The sequence below is a fragment of the Arvicanthis niloticus genome, chromosome 18 (assembly GCF_011762505.2).
Source record: "Arvicanthis niloticus isolate mArvNil1 chromosome 18, mArvNil1.pat.X, whole genome shotgun sequence".
NCBI lineage: Eukaryota > Metazoa > Chordata > Mammalia > Rodentia > Muridae > Arvicanthis > Arvicanthis niloticus.
The window spans coordinates 11680612-11701601 of NC_047675.1; the positions used below are offsets into that span (position 1 = coordinate 11680612).

General features: G+C 51.6%; 2 protein-coding genes across 22 annotated transcripts in view; one reads left to right on the plus strand and one right to left on the minus strand.

Annotated features, from left to right (window-relative positions):
• Nucleotides 1-15321, minus strand: Cc2d1a (coiled-coil and C2 domain containing 1A). 2 transcript variants are annotated; one of them, XM_034522521.2, is made up of 29 exons: nt 15052-15321; nt 13743-13878; nt 11536-11648; nt 11375-11440; nt 11007-11141; nt 10670-10892; nt 8235-8353; nt 7904-7976; nt 7737-7808; nt 7515-7645; nt 7372-7444; nt 6438-6571; nt 5849-5960; nt 5592-5764; nt 4192-4314; nt 4050-4108; nt 3860-3976; nt 3039-3112; nt 2910-2968; nt 2758-2809; nt 2187-2286; nt 2017-2107; nt 1761-1898; nt 1615-1676; nt 1118-1181; nt 906-1032; nt 612-688; nt 483-530; nt 1-416 (listed from the first exon to the last, which is right to left on the minus strand). In XM_034522521.2, exons 1-29 carry the CDS (start codon nt 15109-15111, stop codon nt 396-398), a joined length of 2832 nt encoding a protein of 943 aa, XP_034378412.1. In that variant the 5' UTR covers nt 15112-15321; the 3' UTR covers nt 1-395. The 2 variants fall into 2 exon arrangements, with proteins under 2 accessions (XP_034378412.1, XP_034378413.1); XM_034522522.2 differs by having other exon boundaries at nt 198-416; nt 5849-5957.
• Brme1 (break repair meiotic recombinase recruitment factor 1) overlaps nt 15173-20990 on the plus strand; it is a 21800-nt gene continuing 15982 nt past the window's right edge. For 3 of the 20 annotated variants that reach the window (XM_076915495.1, XM_076915497.1, XM_076915496.1), the window contains exons 1-2: nt 15427-16263; nt 20382-20486. In XM_076915495.1, coding sequence (XP_076771610.1) covers nt 16131-16263; nt 20382-20486 — 238 coding nt within the window. In that variant the 5' untranslated portion in view covers nt 15427-16130. The other 17 variants (XM_076915506.1, XM_034522525.2, XM_076915503.1 and 14 more) reach the window with 16 other exon arrangements.

Genomic DNA, 20990 nt, shown 5'->3' on the forward strand with positions numbered 1-20990 from the left:
TGGCCTTGGCTGTTCATTCTGTGATGGCCCTGGGAGGGAGGAGCAGCTGGGTCAGCACAGTCCCTAGGGAGTCAGCTGAGCTGGACAGCCTCAGAGGTATCTTTGGAGAGGGCTGTGGGGTTAACAATGGGAGAGGCAGGAAGTAAAGTGCTTGCAAGGCCCTCTGGGCTTGTCCCAGCTACCCTCCTTGCTCCAGATGTGCCTGGATGTGCAACAGGACTCTCCAAGGCCCAACCAGCCAGGCTGGGGTGACAGTGCTGTCCCAATGCCCCTGGGGCTGGGGGCCTGGACAGGGTGAGTCCAGAACCAACTGTCCGCTGATTGTCTGCTTGTCTGTTCAGGGCCTGGAGCTTGGCCTGGCGCTGGGCTGTGGGGTCTGTAGTCCAGGATGGGCCTCACCTGCGGAGCCGCTGCAGCTGGGGAGACACGAGGGGTCAGGGAACCAACCCCCGCATATGACCCCCACCTCTGTAGCCACTTACCTCGCTCTCCACCAGGTTCCGACGGTACAATGCCTCCTTCGCAGCCTCCTAGGGGAAGAGGTGATTGGTTGACAGTCTAGGATGACCCTGACCCTCTAACTCAGTAACCACCACACAGGTCCAGCTTACCCTGCTTCCATCATAGCCAAGGCGCCGGGCAGCCTCTGTGTAGAAGTGCAGCTGGCGCTCCAGATGGCTTGCGTACTCTTGAGAAGTGGAAGTGGGGGTCAGGGCCAGGCAGCTGCTTGGCCACTACTATCACCCATACAATGGGGATTCTCCGTTCCCTGCCCACTGTACACACCTCTTACCAGACAGGCCTCTCTTCAGCCCCTTCTTGACCCTCCCTCTCCAGACACACACTTTTACAGTCCCTCCCTCACCAAATACACCCCCCCTTCCCAGCCCCATTTCTGCCCCTACCCCTGCGGAAGGCAGCACCGCCCTGCTCAAGCTGTGCCCTCTGCCACTGGCTACGCTGTACTACGTCCTGGTACTGCTGGGCCACTTCTGGAGGCACAGGCCGGCGTGCCTGCCTCAGGGCCAGGATCTGGAGGGTACAAAGGGGGCTGTGAGCCAATCTGGAGCCCAACCCTACAGCCCACCCCACTGAGCCCAGCAGGGCAGGCACCTACCTTCCTTTCTAGCCGCTCTTGGTCAAAGGCCAGCACACTAAGGCTATGCAGGGGCCGCGCTGATCTGCAGGGCAGAGAGGGGATGAGGGGCTACAGAGGAAGTGGTGGGGATCCAAAGGAGGGGTCAGTGGGCAGAGGCACAGGGTGAGTGGGGCCATGGGAAACTCAGGCCTCAAGACATCCGGAGACCAGGAAGGGTAGACCTGATATCCGAGGTTCTGGGGTCTGCCTGTCAACCCGGCACTCAGTAAGGGGAGGCAGGGGACATCAGTGAGGGACAGAGACAGAAGAAAGGATAAGAGTGAAGACAGGAGGCTGGATATGTTGACAATGGTCAGATCACAAAAGGTCTTAAAGATCAAATGGAGGCTTGTAAACTGAATCCCCCAAGAGAAGGGTGTCAAGCACGGCTCTGAGTCAGGTGGGCGATGGTCCGGGGTACGTGATGGGGGCTACACAAGAAACTCAGACATCCGTGTGGCACAGCCCAGACTTACCTGTTGCCTGCTTCCCTTGAAGACGCAGGTATGAGAGGAACCTTTGCTTTGGGCCCAGTGACCTGTTTTGGTAGAGTCAGTCCAATGAGTACCGAGTCCCTGACCCTAGTCCTACTCCCAGAGGTGACTGAGAGGCAGGGACTCACAGTGGGCACAGCTGTTGGGATGTGATCAATGACCAGCCACCTCTCAGTTGTAGTCTCCAACTGCTGGGCTGTCAGTGGCTCCCGGATGCGAACCATCACCTCAAGCCTCCCCCCTGTGGGCCGGCGGCCATCCAAAACCTAGGTAGGAATGAGAGTAGGTATGGGCAAGGGTGGCATCCTCAACAGGGGCCCTGAGGGATGCCAGGGATGACTCCAGTAACACACCAGAGTACTCAAAGTTTGCTTGCCAGCTTACCTCCAGGATCTCATGGACTTCACAAGCTGTTTCTAACATATCCAGCTTCAGCTGGGCTGTACCTAGCACCCTGTCCGTCTTGAAGAGCCCCCTGTGTGGAGGAAGGTGTGATGGGTAGCATACTGCTCCACTCCCCTGGAGCCCAGAACCTGTGATGATCCCTGGCTCACCCCTTGTGCAGCACTTCGAACTTGATGCCCTTGGTCTGGATGGCCCTTCGGAAGCCACGGTGGCCACGGTTGATGCAGAGTTTGAACTGCTCCTTGAACTCTACGCAGGAAAGGAGGGAAGAAGGGAAGCAGCTGGGAGCAGGAGTGTGCACTGGCTTTTACTTTGTGTGTGCAAGCTCTGTATGTATGTTCATGAGGGGGGTTACAGCACAACCTCGGGTGTCAGTCTCCACTTTCCACCTTGTTTGAGACAAGGTCTCACTGGTTGCCATGCACCTCACGTGGCCCACAAGCTCTCCTGTCTCCTCCTTACTGCAGGAGTATGGGACTGTAGAGCCATGTTGCTGCGCTGGTTCTAAGTCAGATCCGGGGATTCAAATTCACGCCCTTCTGCTTGCCCTGCAGTTGCTTCACCCCACTGACCCATCTTCTCCTCTCAGTCCTTTTTTTTTTTTTTGAGGGCCTGGGGTTGGGAGTCCAGGGCTTGTGCATGCTAGTGAATACCTCTGAGGTAGATTCCCACTGTGGCCCTAGTTTTGGGTTATCTTCTGCAGAAGACAAGGTGACTCACCAGGGGAGTCTGTGTTTTTGATCACACTGGTCTTGTCTTTCTGAGCTTCTTCCTGTATCAGGGAGGAGGCGGGAGTGATCAGGACGCAGGCCAGATGTGGGCTTCCACTTGCCTGGCTTCTTGGTCCACACCCACTTAAAGACTGTACCTACCACATTAGGGTAAGGGAAGTCGAAGCGGACGAAGGCATCCAAGTCACTGGGGGACAGCCCTGTGGGTAGACAAGGGTCAGACCTAGGTAGAGAGACCAGCCCACCCTTTCTTCAGGGCTGCCTCCTCACCTGTGGGTGTGGGCAAGTTGATGCCCTTCACGATAAACAGGAGCATGTCGTTGTTGCTCAAGTCTGGGAAGATCCTTTCAGTAGGGGGAAACAGAGGCAGGCACCTCAGCCCCAGCCTGGAGTTGTCACTTCCCTCAGTGAGTAGGGACCCTCCAGATCTCACCATCAGGCTGCAGAGTCAGGCATTCCCTTGCCTGACCACTGGGCTCCCTGTTCAGTGTTCACATGTTTACATGGTACCTACTTCTATCTGCTTCTGTGTGTACCGTGTGTACGTGAACACACATGTCCCTTTCCTTGCTGACTTACTTCCCTGGCCCTTACTTGCCAGTTTTGAGAATCTACTGTGTACTTGGCAGCATTTGCTCTTTACACTATATTCTTGGAGTCCTACTAAGTGTCAGCCAGGACTCTGGTTGCTAGAGGATCCTTTACTTTTGAGGCAAAGTCTCATGTAGCATGGGCTGGCCTCAAACTCATGTATGAAGGCTGGCCTTGAATTTCTGATCCTCCTGCCTCCACTTCCTCGGGGCTGGGATCTGGTTTATGAGGTCCTGGGACCCAGGACCTCATGCACTGGTGGGCATGGATTCTAGCAGCTGAGCCGCCCACAGCATCTTCCTTTCATTTACTATTATTTTCTGGGTATCTGTCAAGTGCCAGCAAGGGCCCTAGCCACTACAGCGGCTCATGCCCGCCTAGAGCCTTTAGATGCCTGTGTTCCCACCAGCCATTCACCCTTGGTCACAATCAAGTCCTGCCACAGCTTCCAGGGCGTCACTCCCTCCCAGCATCACCCCAGCCAGGGGCTTGGGTCCTACTTGATGACACTGAAGGTCCGTTGCTCAAAGCGGGCTGCAGGTGTGGGCAGACTACGGGCGAAGGCTTGTTTTAAGGTGTCCATGCTCCGCTTACAGTCTTCTGCCAGCTTCTCGAACCTGTTGAGAAGGCACTGCTCAGGACCCTGGCCAGTGGGACTGGCAGTGCAGGTCCCAGCGAGGCAGCACTTACTTAATGGTTTCAGCAATGTTGCCCAGGTGGGTGAACTGTGTGGAGTGGTTTAGACACATCTGCAGGGAGAGAAGTGGAGGGTGAGAGAGAGGCCAGGAGGCCAGCACAGGGGACAGGGACAGGGTCATTGGTGAGGCCTTACTTCATGTTGCTGTCTCAGAAGCTTGGTAAGCTCCCCATAGCGACGCACAGCCTCCTGAGACAAGCCCGGGCCAGGCCGCTGCACCAGCACAAAATCGTCCTTGTTGACAGGAGCAGGTGGCACCTGTGGAGGATGAGGCTGGTAGGCACAGGCCTACAGGCCCACCAGAACAGCTCCTCTGGGGCTGTCATCGTCCCTGCCCATTACTCTATCTCCTGTGTGGGGTCTCCCCTCAATTCACACCGACACAACAAAACCATCTTTTGGGCACCCCAGCCCCTGTCTGTGCTGCCCTGTACATGTGTGTAGGCCCTGCTCTGTGGCTGGGGACTGGAGATGCAGCAGCAAACAGACAGCCAAGCACTGTGGCACACAATGGTGATGTCAGCACATAAGAGAGAGCAGAACTGAAAGTCGGAGGCTAGCAGGGATACAGTGAAGCCAAGGCTTGCCTGTGTACAGATTTAAGAGGGAGTGATCCCAATGAGCACTGGGGGAGCACTCCAGGGGGAGAAGAGTATGCAAAGGCCCTGCGGCTAGACATGGCTGGGTGTCTAAGGACAGAGGGAAAGAAGGAGGGAGGCAGATCAAGACCATGGGCCACAGCAAATTTCTGGATTTACCAGCGTGTCACTGTGGTCTCCCTAGCTAGAATGTGTGCCCTGTAGAGGTGGGGGTATTTGTTTTATTTTGCTCAACATTATGTCCCCAGGACCCAGTATGTGCTCCACACAGATTTTCTGTCATGTTGCTGTTATACAAGGGGTCCCATGATCCTGCTTGACTTTGAGGTGGGAATGACTTTGTGTCTCCAAAGACAAAAATAATGCTTGGAGTGAACAGTCCTACCCAAAGTGGCACACTCTGTTAACTGTCTCCAGAGACTCGAGTCTCTTCTCTAGTGATGGCACACAGCATCGGTCCCACAAGAAACTGCCGCCCCAGAACACTCTGCAGCTAGCCACATGGCTAGCTTTAGCCAATGAGAGTCAAGCAAAAGGATGGGTTCTGGAGACAGGAGTGTTTGCTTTAGAAGAACAGAGAGAGGTCAGGGTGTTCCCAGGTCCTACAATGACTCCTTTAAGCCACTCTGTCCTTTTTGCTTCACCCTTTCCATGGATGTGAGGCAATGGGTCAGTGATCCATTTAGATCATGTGGACCAGGACAAGACCCTAAGAAGATGAAAAGCTCAAACATGGAAGGATCGCGGGCCCCACAGGCACCGTGTTGTAGAGCCCGGGCTGTCCTGACATGCAAGAAGCAACAATCTCCTTTCAGCTGTTGTCTTTCCAAGGGCCTAGTTGTCACAGCAGCTTAGTATAAATGATAGCCAATACATTCTAGGTCACATGGCTGCTAAGGGGACCACGGGCAGTACGCATAGGTACAGAGGCCTCACCTTGGCAATGTCCACAGGCAGTCCATTGCGAGAGGCTTCTAGCATGGGCTCTAGCCCTTTGGCCTGGCGCAGATGCATCTTGGCGCCCTCTACGTCATTCTTTTGCTTGGCTCGCAGGGCGGCCTGCAGGAGCTGCTTCTTACGGCCCTCTAGGAAGGCCAGCTGCTGCTGGGCTAAAGATGAAAAAGCCTCAGTAGGGCTGCCCAACCCACTGGGGTCAGGTTGGCCTTCGTAGCCAGGGCAAGTAAGGTACTTACCCCTGGTGGAGGTGCCCTTGGGGGCAGCTTTGCCTGCTGGGGCTGGTCCTGATGGAGGCGCCCTGGAGGGCGAGGACTTGAGCTGGGTTGTGGAGGCGGCAGGGGTGTTCTGCTGCAGAGGTATAGAGAAAGGTCAGATCGTCCCCAGTGCCAACAATGACTCATTCCCAGGTGTCAGAACCCCAAACCAAGAACCTATCTCTGCCTTCAACAGGTCTTGTGTGTTCAGGCTGGCCTCAAACTCACAATGTAGTGAAAGCTGACACTCAACTCCAGGTCTTTCTGCCTCCGCCTCCCCAGGGCTGAGACCACAGGTATGAGGTATGCCTACCTCATCCTAAGCACTAAACATTCTATGGTCCTGTTTCCACTTCTTCTCTGCAAGAGCTCTGTACAGGGAGGCTAGCCTGTGCTCTGCCCATTCTGCAGATGAAAGGACTAAGGCCCAGGGAGCAACAAAGCTGGACCAGAGCCCCACAGCCAAGAGGTGGCAGGCCAATGGTACGAGGCTGGTCACTCCTGCTTTGGCCAGGCTTCCCAGGTCGTTCTCCCATTGTCCCTCCCCACCTCAGCCCTGACCCCCTTGCACCTTCTTAGGAGTCTCCTCCTCTTCGTCATCTGAACCTTCATCATGGTTGGCAAGCTTCATGGCAGTTTCCAGGACTCCCACCAGGCTCTGCTGAGAAGGCTCTGCAGACTCCAAGCCTTGAATTGGGGGGAAGCCTGGGCGGCAGAGTGGCCTGGTCAGTGCCCCCACTGTCGGAGGCCATTGACCCCTCCGCCCACGAAGGATTTCCAGGCCTTTCTTTTTGTTGGTTTTCTGAACAGCTTCACTATGTAGCTCAGGTTGGCCTTGAGCATGCTATCCCTCTGCCTCAGCCTCCCAAGTTCTGGGATTACAGGTATGTGTCATGACATCCTACTGCTATCTGTACACCAAAGCTGGAGCCTAGCTTTGTGCATGCTAGGGGAGTGCCGTACCACTGCTCTGGACCCTCCAGCCCACCCTGAGTCTGAGCTGATCTGAGAGCAGGAGCTGCAGAGCGCCGCCAGGCTGCTGCTCATTGCCATGGTGCTGGCTTCTCTTGTGCACCTGGGGCTTGGGCAGATCCTGACAGACTGAGGGGGCCTCAGCTGGGAGAGGGGCCCCCAGTACAGAGGGGAAATGTGGGCAGCTGAGAACTTCGAGGTTTCTATTCTATGGAGGCCCTGGCAGGAGTGAACAGAATGGAGGAGGGAGGGAAAGGGACAGTCAGAAGACAGAACAAGCTCCAAACAACCTCCTGACTGAGAACTTTCCAGTATCTCTGACGCAAACAGTGCTGTCATGACTCACTCCATTCTGGTTAAGAAGTCTGCAAAGTTCCTGAGTGCACAAACATGGCTGCATGAGAGACCCGTAAGCGGGAACAGACCAACAAAAGGCCAAGAGGTGGAAGGAGGGGGATGGAGAGGCTGCCCTAGGACAGAACTTACCTGGGGAAGCATACTTGGGGTGGGGCCTACCTAGAGGTACAACCTACCTGGGGGCACTGGCAGCTCTGCCACATCCACAGCTCGGCCTGCCTTGTGGGCTCGAATGGCGTCTTGGTATTGCTGCAGGGCACAGAGGTGTCAGGAGGCCCTGAGAGAGCTCCTGGGAGCATTTCTCTGGCCCCCTACACACCTTGACAATTCGCTCGTGCATGCGTGCCTTCCGCTGGTCACCCTTGGCCTTGGCCTGGGCTGCAGCCATGTGATAACGCTCCATTCGCTGCTCCAAAGCCTCCAGGAGGTTCTTTGGGGGTTGGGGAACCTCTGGGCCAGAAAAGGTGAGAAACATGTTAAGGGGCGAGGGAAATGCGGTACTGGCCCAGTCTGCCCACCTCAGAGGATCTCAGCAGCCTACCTGGCCTGGTGAGTGTTGAGGCAGGAGTTGGAGGTTGGGCTGCTGGCAAGGGGGCCTCTGGGGACAGCTGGTCTGGAGACAGAGTACAGTTCAGTGAGGGGCTTGATTACCTTGGGCAGCAGCAAAGTCAACAGTAGGAGTAGGAAGGGCATGGGTCAGGTCCTCACCAGGTGGAGGGGGCAGGCGGGACAGGTCCACCAGTTCCCCACGGCTCAGGGCCTCCAAGACAGGGTCAAAGCTCTGGAGAAAGAATGAGATGGGTAGAGGGGGGCTCCCAGGACCCCAGAAGGCGTTCTATACCCTGCTCTATGGCAGAAGACTGTCCCCTCCCTGGGGCTACCAACCCATGGTCTACCATACTGAGATACTGATAGTAGGCAGAGGATGGCGGCCAAGGCTCTAACAGGAGCAGCTGTCTGTCTAGAGGAGCTAGGAAGGGAGCCTGCACTCCGCCTCTGGTTCTCTCTGACAGCAGGCCCTGTGTGGGCCGAGACCCACCTTAGCCACTCTCAAGTGCCTGGTGGCTGTAGCAGTGTCATCCTGATGCTTGGCACGGAGGGCAGCCAGTTTGTATTCATGCTGAAGGCTCTGCAACCGGGCTAGGGGGCTGCAGGGATCTAGGAAGAAGAGCAGCACACAGGAAGCCTGGGCTAAGCTTGCTCCACAAATGCCCATTTGATTCTCACAGCCAAGCTCTGAGCCCATTCTATAGACGGGAAGCTGAGGCTCCAAGGCATGTTTTCTGCCAAGTGGCACGAGGGACATTTTCCTAGGCCTGGAGGTTCGGGGACGCTACAGTGTCCCTTTTCAGGATTCGTGAAAGCCCAGTGGGGACTTGTACCCTTGCAATCTATCAGCTTTCATCTTAAATTTAAAGAGGAGCTGAGGCTGTCGGTCACAGCACCTTACAGCATGAGCATCACAGAGATAACAACGTCAGCATCACAGCGATAACCAACATCAGCATCACAACGATAACCAATGTCAGCATCACAGCGATAACCAATGTCAGCATTTCTCCTTTGTAGCACTGGTGTGGCTGGGGAGCTGACGGAACAAAAACCTCACACAAGCCTGGCAACTGCATGGCCACCAGGTAACGCCCTGACGTCATCCTTCTGACCAGAAGGTACAGCAGGCAGCTCCTGCTACCACTGGGGGCCGGAGTTTGATTTCTGGGGCCCACATAGACTGTGAGAACTGACTCCCAAGGGCTACCCTCCGACTGTGACATGTGCCATGGCACATAAGTCCTCGCTCCCAATTAAAAAATATACACTCAGCCGGGCGGTGGTGGCGCACGCCTTTAATCCCAGCACTTGGGAGGCAGAGGCAGGCGGATTTCTGAGTTCGAGGCCATCCTGGTCTACAGAGTGAGTTCCAGGACAGCCAGGGCTACACAGAGAAACCTTGTCTCGAAAAACAAAAACAAAACAAAAAAAAACCCACTCAAAAATGACTGGAAACTCATCAACATTTACTTTAATAAACATTTTTGGATTTATTGTGCATGAGTGTTTTGCTTGCCTGGTGGCCTTGGAGGCCAGAGAGGGTATCAGTTCCTTTGACACTGGAATCAAGCCACCATGTGGGAGTTGGGAACCTAACCTGGGTCCTCTTCAAGAGTAATAAATGCTCGTAACTGCTAGCAACTCTCTAGCCCCAACATTTACTTCTTATTTTCAAATCCCTAAAGAGATTTATCTATTTTTATGTGTCTGAATGACTTGCCTGTGGGTGTGTCTATAGATCAGCACTGTGTGCCTGGTGCCCCGGGGGCCTGGAATTCCAGATGGTTTTGACCCTGACCTGAGTGCTGGAAATCAAGCCTGTATCCTCTGTAAGGGCAGCTAGTGCTGAGAACCCCAGCCAGCTCCGGCTCCGTACTTCTTTCTGTCTTCCTTTTTTTTTGAGACACGATTTTATTATATGGCCTGGTTTGCTATATAGACCAGGCTGGCCTGGAAACTCAAAAGTGCTCTGCCTTCCAAGTCCTGGGATTAAAGGCACGTGCCAGCATGTCCAACCCTATTTCTTATTTTGTAATTTACAGTAAAACACATAAAACTTACTTAACAGTGTTTTTCTTTTTCTTTTTTTTTTTCTGTTGTTTTCTGTTGGGTGGGGATGGTAGGACCTATCTTTACTCTGAGTTCTCGGAGTCAGGGAGATCTGTGAATGCACAGCCAGCCTGGTCTACACAGTGCAGTCTAGAACAGCCAGGGCTGCATAGTGAGACCCTGTCTCAAAAAAGGTTTAAACAATTTTGTTATTATTGTGCATGTGGAGGTCACATGACTGACGGTTCTGTGCAGCTGGCTCTCTCTGTCCACCTTTACGTGCCTCAGGGACGCCTCCCTCACCACTGATAATTTAGTTCCCCAGATTAAAACTTCACCTCTATTAAATGCTCACATCCTGTCATCTCCCCAGCAGGCCACCTGCCATTCTACTTTCTATCCTCATGGATCTGACAGCCCTGGGACCCTCCCTCCTAAGACTGGAATTAGTGTCTCTTTCTTATAGCTTCTTCACTGGACATCATGTCCTCATAAAAACAAGCAACAAAAAAACAAAAATAAAAAAGTCGGGCAGTGCTGGCACACACCTTTAATCCCAGCACTCAGTAGGCAGAGACAGGTGGAGCTCTGTGAGTCTGAGGCAAGCCTAGTCTACAGAGTAACTTCCAGGACAAACTGAGCTATTCACAGAGAAACTTGGTCTCAAAAAAAAAAAAAAAAAAAAAAAAAAAAACAAAAAAAAAAAAAACAAACAAACCAAAAAACCAAAATTTCCTCATGGTTCTTCCATGCTAGAGCACATGATAAAAAGTTAATTCCTTTTTATGGCTAAATAGTAGTCCATTGTATGCACAGCCCATATTTTAAGGTCTCTGAAGAGCCCACGTAGACCCTGTATCATCCACCATTTACCTGGGGGTAGCTGGGGTTTAGCAGAGTTTGGTGTAGTGGTAGATGGGGCCTCCAATGTGATGCTGGACTCTGGGGCTGGCGAGCTTACAGGAGCCAGGTGGGAAGCAGTGAGGGTATGGCTCTGCACTGCTGCTGGTCCCTTCCCTGAGGCTACAGGTGGTGGAATGTCTGCTTCATTGATGGTGTTGCCTTTCTTTGCAGAGACCAGCAGGTTTTCCAGCGTCTGAAAGAGGATGTGACGTGAGTCTGAGATCACATGTGAGCTCGGTGCTCCGTGCTCCTGGGGTGCTCCTGGGGTCCAGGGAGGGTCCCAGCACCCTGCCCTTTTCCTGCTTACCTTGAGGCCCCGGTCATAGCGTCGCATCTTGGCACTGTCCCCAGCTTGCCTGGCACTCTCCACTGCAGACTGGTAGAGGGCTAGCCTCTCCTGCAGTGTGGCCTCTATTCCTGGGTTGGGGCCTGAAGGCTTCGGCTACAGGAGGGTTGGGGGACAATCTGGGTGTTGAACCCACTTAGGCTGCCCTAGCCAACCCTTCAGAGTATGAAGACAGGTTTCCCTTGGACCAATCTTTCCCACCCAACAAGATAGAGATATCACAGTCCAGAGGTAATATGTCACTTGTGCCAAAGGTCACGTGTAGAACAGGGGAAGGGTGGCCCTTGAACTCTGGTTGTGTGTGTACGAGTGGCTTATGGAAGGTATACCTGGGCCACAGGCGTCAGGGGCTCCACAGCCTTCTTTTCTTCTCCAAGGACCTCATTTAGCTCTGCCTGCAGGGATACATGGCCAGGGTAGGAAGTCGAGGCTGCTTAGGCTGCTGGACAGGGCACTGGCATGGTACAGCCTGTCCTGGCCCTGTGCTCACCAGCAGGTCCTCGTCAGCCTCCACATCATCCTCGTCTGTCCCCTCCTCGTCCTCATCTAGGTCTCTCATGCAGAGCCGGGCCATCTTCTCAATGGCTTCCATTGGCAGGGGACCTGGAGGCAGAAAGAAGCTCCAGCTAGAGCAGGATCCTCCCAGGGCCCCAAAGAACAGCATAGCAAGCAAGAGAACAGATCCCCTTCCCTGAGCACCGTGGCACCCCACTGTCCTGAAGCCCTTTTCTCCTGATATCATCTTCCATCCTCCATCTGCCAACCCGCCCTCCGAGCACACATTTCTTCCTTATCTAGGCTCAGCTCTGCTGCCACACGTCACACGCTGGAACCTCAGCTCTGCAACGGTCTCACTGTATGACCTTGAGCAAGTTACTCCAGCTCCTTGGCTTCAGGATAGAGATAACTTAACACTTCCTCCCAGGTAGAACTAAAGGTGAACTAAATTCTTGGAGCAGCAAAGCATACAGCTGTCCCTGCCTCGTCCACAGATAACAGCACCTTCCTCCTCAGGCTTGTGCCCCAGCACCTTCTTTGTGTCCACACTCTTGTGCCTGGGGCCATAACCAGGTAAAATAAAGGCTACAGTACTGCTTCATCAGATAAGCCAGACGACAGCAGTGTGCTCTAGTGTGCAGATACAGCATGGATACTCTGGACAGGAAGATGACTCATGCTGTAGTGGGTAGGAGGGCTATCCTGGCACTCAGAACATTGTGAAATCTGGCTTATCAGTGACTCTGGAAGTTCACCATTTCATTACCGCCACACTGGATCTGAGTAGGTGAAAACAGAAAATCAAAGCATGAATCAAGAGGGGTCTGTGTTCATGGCATCGTGTGTGTGTGTTTAAGGAAACGGTATTCTGTGAAGTTCTATATGAGGTGAATCGTCAAAACTGGGAAATACAACCAAGGCCGTATTTTTCATTTACTTAGTATTTGTGTATGTGCACATGCATAGGTGAACATTTGTGTGCTACAGCACACTTGTAGAGAGAGGTCAGAGGACAACTTTCTAGGGTCAGTTCTCCTTCAACCACACAGGTCTCATGAAGCGAACCTCAGGGATTGAACCCAGGGTAGTCAGGCTGTGTCAGGGGCAGCCCTGCTTATACACCAAAGGCCTAGAATCAGCCATAGGCCTGACATACACGCCTGCTAATACAAAGTCTTAGCAGACTTTGGGTCTCTGTGGAAAAACACTGAAACAGATATTGTAAACAAGCAACTTTGGTGAAAAGTTGCCAAGCCTAAGTTGTCATAGACCCTGTAGATAGGTAACCTTTGTGGAATAGTACCAACCTAGATAAGGAGACAAGTGAATCATAGGCGGAGTCATAGTGACCTGTCCCCTGAAGCTTCACCTAGCTGTGTCATCCCCTTCCCCACATCCTGCCTTTTTGTGTATATAACCCGTGTGAAAAAGTAAAAATTATGGTTTGATCAGCCTATAGACAAGCCGTGACTCTTTGTGTGCCTGTCCCCCATCTTCTCTTTCAGGTGATTCCCCACCCCCACCCCTGTTTAATGCCCTGCTGGCCAGGACAGCTCGGCACAGACTTCTTTGGCCACTGAGCCATCTTGCTGGTTCTCTGGTCATGGTTTTATTAACTAATAACCTACAACCTTGCCTTCTGTGTGCTTCTACCTAAAGATTTACTGTATGTTTATTAGTGCACAATGAACTGGTGACCAACAGACCTAACACAGGCTACTTTCCATGCACTTACCATCTATGCTTTCAAATACCAAGCATTTCTCTGCTTAGGGCAGAGAACTAGTTCTGTGACTAGTAAAAGTCACTCACATAAAGCGCAAAACCAAGGAGCCGGGAAGACGGCTTGATCGTTAAGAGGACACACTGCTCTTATAGAGGACCTGAGCTTGGTTCTCAGCACCCACATGAAGTTACTACTTGGAACTTCAGCTCTGGGGAATCTGACATACTCTGCTGGCTTCCATGTGTGTCTGCAAACATGTAGCATACACGCAAGTACGCACACCCTGCCCCCCAAATGTGAGACAGATTGGAAAAGACAGCTCCACCCGCAGCTGCCCCTAACACTGTCACCCAGAGCCTAGACTCCAGGAAGGTAGGTCTTTTGTTTTCTTGCCCCATGTCCAACCCAGCCAAGAACTGCTCACAGCGAAAGTTTCAGAGTCCTTCCCCAGTATGCTGCTGTGCATTTCTTACCTTTGCCTTTCAGCTTCTCTAGGGCCTGGGGCTGACCCCCCACCAAAGCCAGGAATTCGGCCTCCAGTTCCTCATCATTTACCCCATCCTCTGGGATCATCAGGCCGTCCGGGGAGAAGTCAACCAGCAGACCAAGCTATGGGAACAAACATGGTCCAATTAGACCTTCCATGTACCACTCAGCCCCGGGTGGTCAGGACAGATCCAGAGAGTCCATACGGATTGCTGGGACCAAATCTCTCAGAGTAAAGCCAGGAGGCTGAGGCAGACAACACTGTCCTTTGAGCACATGGCTCCTCAGCAGCAGAGAACCTGCCAAGAACGCACCAGTGTAGGAATGGAAGGTGCACTCAGTGTTAAAGTGCTAACCCTAACCCTGGCATGTGCAAAGCCATGGGTTCCATCCCCAGCATGGCAAGGAAAAAAATTTAAAAATGAAAGTCATGATGCTGACGGCAAAGCCGAAACTGGGTCTTTTCTGTAGACCTGCCCTTCTGTTTTGGCTAATGACCAACAGAATATGATGAGTTACATGAAATTACCCTTTCTGTAGGTCCAAATCGGCCAAGGCTTAGTAATTATGCGTGGCTTTACCTACTGGGAATAATGATTAAGCATTATGTTCCAGCATTTTCCATAAATAATCTCAGTCAGCCTTTACAACTGTCTTGTAAGGACTCTTCAGGCTTCCATTCCACAGGTGGGAAAACTGAGGCTCAGAGCTACAAATATATTCAGTCAAATGTACCAAAGTCAGGAGGGAACCTGAGCATAGCGCTAGGCCCTGGGATCCCTGGTTCAAAGATAGGACAAATCAAGCTTCCACAGGCTCTTAATCTGGGAGTATGGCGCTGGGCCACAGTCCTGTAGGTTTTCCTGTACACCTCTGGATTGACATTTCTGTCTGGCCAGGTTGTTCATTCTTATGACCTTGGTTAGATGTTTTCACCTCCCTGATCCTCAGTGTCTTCATCTGTACAATGGATGTAGCGTGTGGCCTGACTCAGTTGATGCAAAGGCCTGAAAAGCCGGTCTGATTGCTTTCCCTTCCTGGTTGGAAGTGCTGCAGCAACAGGTGTTCCCCGAAACCGAGGTGGGAAGCCAGAAGCTGGATGGCCCAGACCAGTAGGCCATACTCCTCTGGAGCGAGCCTCACCTCGGGGGCGGGGCGACGACCAGGGTTCACCTGGTGGCGAAGACCAGGCTTTTCTGGGGGTGGGGCACTCTCAGCGAGTGTGAGGAAAGGTGGGGAGAGACTCTGAGGAAGGGTGGGCAGGTATCCCTAGGTGGCAGAGGGGCACACACTCACCTGGCGGGCGGTGACAGCACCTCGGCCCGGGGGTGCCTGGGGTCCATTCCTCTTGTGCATCTTCCAGGCTCGAAGCCCGGACTACCAGCCCCCGCACCTTTGCCTTGCCTTGCCGCTTCACCGAAGTCGGGTCTCAGAGCTCGCGCTCTTCCTGAGCCCCGAGTCCCACCTCTGCGCCCGGCCCCCGGGATTCTCGAGTTTGGGCTGCCCAGCTTCCGCCTTGGCCTTCGGGAGCGCGGTCACTGGATTCTCGGGCTCTCTGTAAGTAAACTACAATTCCCGGCAGCCACTGCGTGATTGCGCACGCGCCTGGCGTGAAGTGGCGCGGAGGGAAGATGGAGCATGCGTAAGGCGCGGAGTCGGTTACTGCGCGTGCGTAGGAAAGAGACGGCGGGCTGCAGGTGTGAGGGCGCGGCAGCGTGACGTCCTGAGGGCCGTGGCTCCTCACAGCCGCACCTCATTCTGACAGGCTTTGTGGTGGAGTGAGTTCGGTTGTGGGTGTTCTTGTTGTCCCTCTGTGGCGCGAGTCTCCAGGAGTCGACTCCACAGTGTCAGGCCTTCCTGTCTCCCACCGCCACCGCCAGTTAGCCGCGTGGTCCCCGTGACTGCCTATGTGGGCATTTTCTCAAAACATCACGCCAGTGACTTAGGCGACTTATTCCCCATCAGATCCAAGTTGATCTCGTCCCGACTAAAGACAGAGCAACTTTCATTACTACTGTAGCCCAGGTTGGTTCTGGCTTGCCTTGGGTCCCACAGTCTGAAGACACTGGCCGGAAGCCACTCCTGACGCGAGGTAGCCCTCCTAAAGCCTTCCGTGACTTTGGTGGGTCTCCAGAGACCTCTCAAAAGCTCCCAAGTACCCCACGTCCCAGATAATTAAGCTTTATGCGGGGGTGGGGGAGAAACAGTTGTCTCCAACCCAGAGACTAGAGCAGAGACCATGAGGGCAAGATCGATCCTTCACACAGGGAAAGGGTGTGCACGTCTACCTGGCCATGGTCCCAAGATGGCTATGACCTGGTGTCCCACCCAGTGTCCTGCTGGAGACCAGCTGACTCCCCTCATCAGGCTGCCAGATGGGCCCAGTGGAGGAGGGAGACCACTGGGTACAGGGGACATACAGTGCGGGCATCAACTGGAGAGTTTGTTTGTTGTTTTCAGACTTCTCAGGGAAAGATAAAATGAATAAGAAGAAGCAGCGGAACTCAGGTATTTGGTTTATTCAAATTGGCTATTTATTTATTTATTCATTCATTCACTCATTCATTCATTTACTTATTTATATCCAGGCAGGGTTTCTGTATAGCCCCGGCTGTCCTAGAACTAGCCCTGTAGATCAGGCCCCAAACTCACAGAGATACACCTGCCTCTGCCTCCAGAGTGCTGGCCTCAACTTGGCTTTTTAAATATTTACTTAATTATTTGAGATACTGGGCATGGAACACAGGGCTTCCTGCACGATAAAACACTCTACCATGAAACTACACCTCTGACCCAAGTTGACATTGTTTTGTTTTTTATGTTGGGGAGGGGATTCTTGCCATGTATGCTGACTAGTTTTATGTCAGTTTCCATTTGGGAAAAAGGTCTCCCAATTGGGAAAATGCATCCAAAAGATTTGCCTGTAGGCAAGTCTGTAGTACATTTTCTTGATTAATGACTGATGTGGGTGGGTCCAGCTCCTTGTGGGCATGCCGTCTGGAGGCAAGTAGTCCTAAATTATATTAGAAAGCAGTTAGCTGTGGGGCAAAAACCAGCAAGCAGCATTCTTCCCTAGCCAGTACTAAGAGTTCCTGAAGTTCCTGCCCTGACTTTCTCTGATGATGAACTATGATGTAAAAGTGTAAGTGGAATAACTCTTTCTTCCTTGACTTGCTTTTGTTCATAGCTTTATAGGTTTTTATCCCAACAATAGAAATCCTAACTAAGACATAATGTACCCCAGGCTGCCTTTGAGTTTGTGATCCTCCTGCCTCAGCTTTCCAAGTTCCAGGGTGATAGGCCTGTGGCACCAAGCCCGGGTGTTTGTTTTGTAAATAGGATCTCCATATGGGGCTGCAGAGGTGACAGTAAAGTGTTTTCCAAATATGTATGAGGACCCAAGCCCCAATGCCAGAACCATGTTTAAAATGCCAGGCATGGTTGGCCCTTGTTTGTAATCCCAATGACTTGCTGGTAAACAAGTCTAGCCTACTTGGCAAGATTCAGGTCAGTGAGAGACCCTCATAAAACAAGGAGGGGGCTGGGGAAATGTCTGGGTGAGTTCAGTGCTTGCTATGTGAAATGAGAACTTGAGTTTGGACTCCCAGTAGTCACATACAAGCTGGGTGTGGTGGTGCCTGTCAGCACCTCAGCACTGGAGATATGGGGAGTGGAGACAGCTAATCTAAACACAACAGGGACCTCCAGGTTCAGTGAGAGATCTTATCTCAACAAGATGTAGGGCTGAAGAGATGGTTTAGGGGTTAAGATTAATAACTGCTTTTTCAAAGGACCCAAGTTCATGTCCTAGAACCCACATGGAAGCTCACAACCATTTTGTAATTCCAGCTCCACACCCTCTTCTGGCCTCTAATGGGTGAGCGTATGCTGCACACACATACATGCAGGCAAAGTACCCATACAAACAAAATTTTTTTTAGAAGATACAGATAAAGAAAGATGCCTAATATTGACCTCTGACTCCACATGTTCACTTAGGCTCAGGCAAAAGCACTGGCATACACATGCAGGTGAACACACACACACAAACACACACACACACACTCCACAAGGTGGAAGGCTCCTGAAGAAGGACGTAGGGCATCGTGTTCTGGCCTGCACACATGTACTCCCTCCCACACATTATCTTGCTCAGACTGACCCTGAATTCCTCCTGGGCTCAGGTGACTCTCTTACCTTAACTGTCTAAGTAGCTGAGACCACAATACCACCGCCACACCTAGCTCTCCATAGCACTTCTTAATTGCTGCTTCTCATCAAAGCACTAATAGGACAGCCTTGAGCACCTTCAGAGATAGTGAAACTTTAGTACAGGCTAGTAAGAATAACAAATTATGGAGAAAGGTTACAGAAAAAAAATGAACTTTCTAGTATTTCCCCTAGCCTCTGGTCCCAAGGCTAGGGGACAAAAAGGTTTTCCCACTTTAGCTTTCAGAAATGTAACCACCTCAGAGATGATTCCTGCTGAGGGCTAATGCCATATTATTTTGGTATGTGACTCTGTTCACTATAATTGTGGATAACAGTCTGTACCTCAGTTCCCGATTAAGTAAGTGAGTGCAATTGCAAGTAGGCAAATGTGCAAGTAGGCAAAAGTGAGTGCAATTGCAAGTAGGCAAATGTGCCTACCTTGGTTTATTTTATGTTCTGCAGCGCTGGGATGAAGCCAGGTCCTCATGCTCTGAGGCAAGTGCTCTACCGCTGTGATTTACCCCTAGCACAAAAGCCAGATAAAGGCACCGCTTGGTCTGTCTTCTGACTGACTCTGGTGTGTTCATGGGTGTCACTGTAGCTCCCTGCCCATGTGAACTATGACTGATAGTGTCTCCAAGGGTAGCTATCTCATGACCTGTTGACCTTGCTCTACCTAAACAATAATAAAATCCACTACTGTCTGTAGGTCCCCTCTACCTAGACTGCCACCAAGCAGCTACTACCTCACTCCATTATCTCTGTGCCCTATCATGAGGCAGGGGATGCACCTAGTTCCTGACGTCCTAAGCTGTTTATCACCTGTGTATATATGTGCCCGAGATTTTGTTTGGCGATAGTGTATGTGGTTATTGGAGAAAGATGCATTTTCCCCCTTAAAACTAAAAATTTGGGGTTCACCATTTCTTGGTTGTGCTGTGGTTTTCCCATTACTGCCCCCCCCCCCCCCCGGCCGCCCTGAACTTGCACTCCTCCTCTGTTCCTCTCCCTGGATTCTGAGTGAATTTAGGGAGCCCAGGCTCTGTCTCCTTTCCCTGCTCCCTTGAGAGGCCACCATTTCTCACACCAGCTGGTTTAGCAAAGGTTCAGTGAGACCTTGATGCCCGAGTGGCCTAGGACATGGGGATTTTGAGAGGTTGTACCCCTTCTCATGTCTTCTATTATAATTAATAATCGGTTACGCATTAAAAAAATTAGTAAATGGATTCACCATAATTAAGTGCCATGACATTTATGACATAATATAAAACATTAACATTTTAAATCAAACAATAAAATAGAACTCACTTTTTAGGGAATGAGGGATTGCTCAGTTGATAAAGTAACCTTGTGACCATGAAGACATGAGTTCAGTTCCCACAGCTCATGTAAAAGCAAGATGTGGTGACACATGCTTGTAATCTCAGCATTGGTGGAGGAGCAGAGACAGGTAGATCCTTGGAACTTGATGGTCAGCTAGCCTAGCTTACTTGGCAAGCTCTAGGTGGGTGGAGAAGGAACTGTCTTAGTCACTGTTCCATTGCTGTGAGGGGTCACCATGGCCAAAGCAATTTAGGAAGCATGTAACTGGGGGCCAGCTCACAGTTCCAAAGAGTGAGTCCATGTCCATCGTGATGGGAGCACAGCAACAGTAAGGCATTGTGGCATTGAGCAGTAGCTGAGAACTTACATCTTATCCACAGGCAGCAGGCCCAGAGAAGGTGGCAGGGAGCAGGGGAGAAGAGAAAGACATGGAGACTAGCCTGACATGGGCTTTTGAAACCTCCAAAAGGACACACCTCTAATCCTGATTTACCAATTCTGGTTTGTTGTTGTTAGTTGGTTGGTTGGTTGGTTTTTGATACAGAATTTCACTGTGTAGCCCTGGTTGTCCTGGAACTTGCTCTGTAGACCAGGCTGACTTAGAACTCACAGAGATCCACCTGCCTCTGCCTCTTGAGTACTGGGATTAAAGGCTTGCACCACCATCACCACCTCCACCCAGCTTCAGTTCTGTTTTGGAGTTCCCAGTATATCACAATGGGCTCACTGATTGACAAACAATGTAAAAATTTTTCCCTTGAGAACCCAGGAGTATCGCTGAATGGTGGAACATTTGTCTGGTATATGTAAGAAAGGCCTTGGTATCAAATAATAATAAAAAATTTCATTTGAGCCGGGCAGTGGTGGCACACGCCTTTAATCCCAGCACTTGGGAGGCAGAGGCAGGCAGGATTTCTGAGTTCGAGGCCAGCCTGGTCTACAGAGTGAGTTCAGGACAGCCAGGGCTACACAGAGAAACCCTGTCTCGAAAAACAAAAAAAAAAAAAAAAAAAAAAAATCATTTGAAAATAATAACAAGCCCAGCTCACTTGGTAGAGTGCTTGTGTAACCCATGAAGCTCTGTATTCTAGCTCCAGTACCACATAAACAAGGAGGGGCAGTGGGCAGCTGTGACCTCAGTGCTGGGGACCTGGAGGCAGAAGGGTCAGAAGGTCAAGATCATCCTCAGCTACACAGTGAGTCTGGCCAGCTTAGCTGCATAAGTGCCTGTTGCCCACTCCCCCAAAAGAAAGAAAAGAAAGCTTCCTAGGTAAAAACCAAAAACTTAAAGCATGCATACAAAAGAGAATGAATCCCCTGGAGTTGGAATTACAGGCAGTTGACATGGGTGCTGGGAACCCAACCCAGGCCCCCCTTTGAAAAGAGCAGAAGAGTTGTAGACCAGCACCCTATGCTGTTTGTAGGTTGGTCGGTCTGGTTTGTTTATTATCGTCACTTTTATGTAGTCCAGTCAGACGAGGGTTTGTGCTACAACTGCAGGCCTGCTGACCGCAGTAGCTTTGAAACACCCAGTGTTACATGAGGCACTGCAGCTTTCCTGTAACACGGTAAGGAACTTGAAACTTAAAAGCGCTGTCCTTCCTGGGGGTGGCTGAACTATTCATTCATTCATTCATTCATTCATTCATTCGTGAGACAAGATCTTACTGTGTAGCTCACTGGTGCTCAATATGCAGACT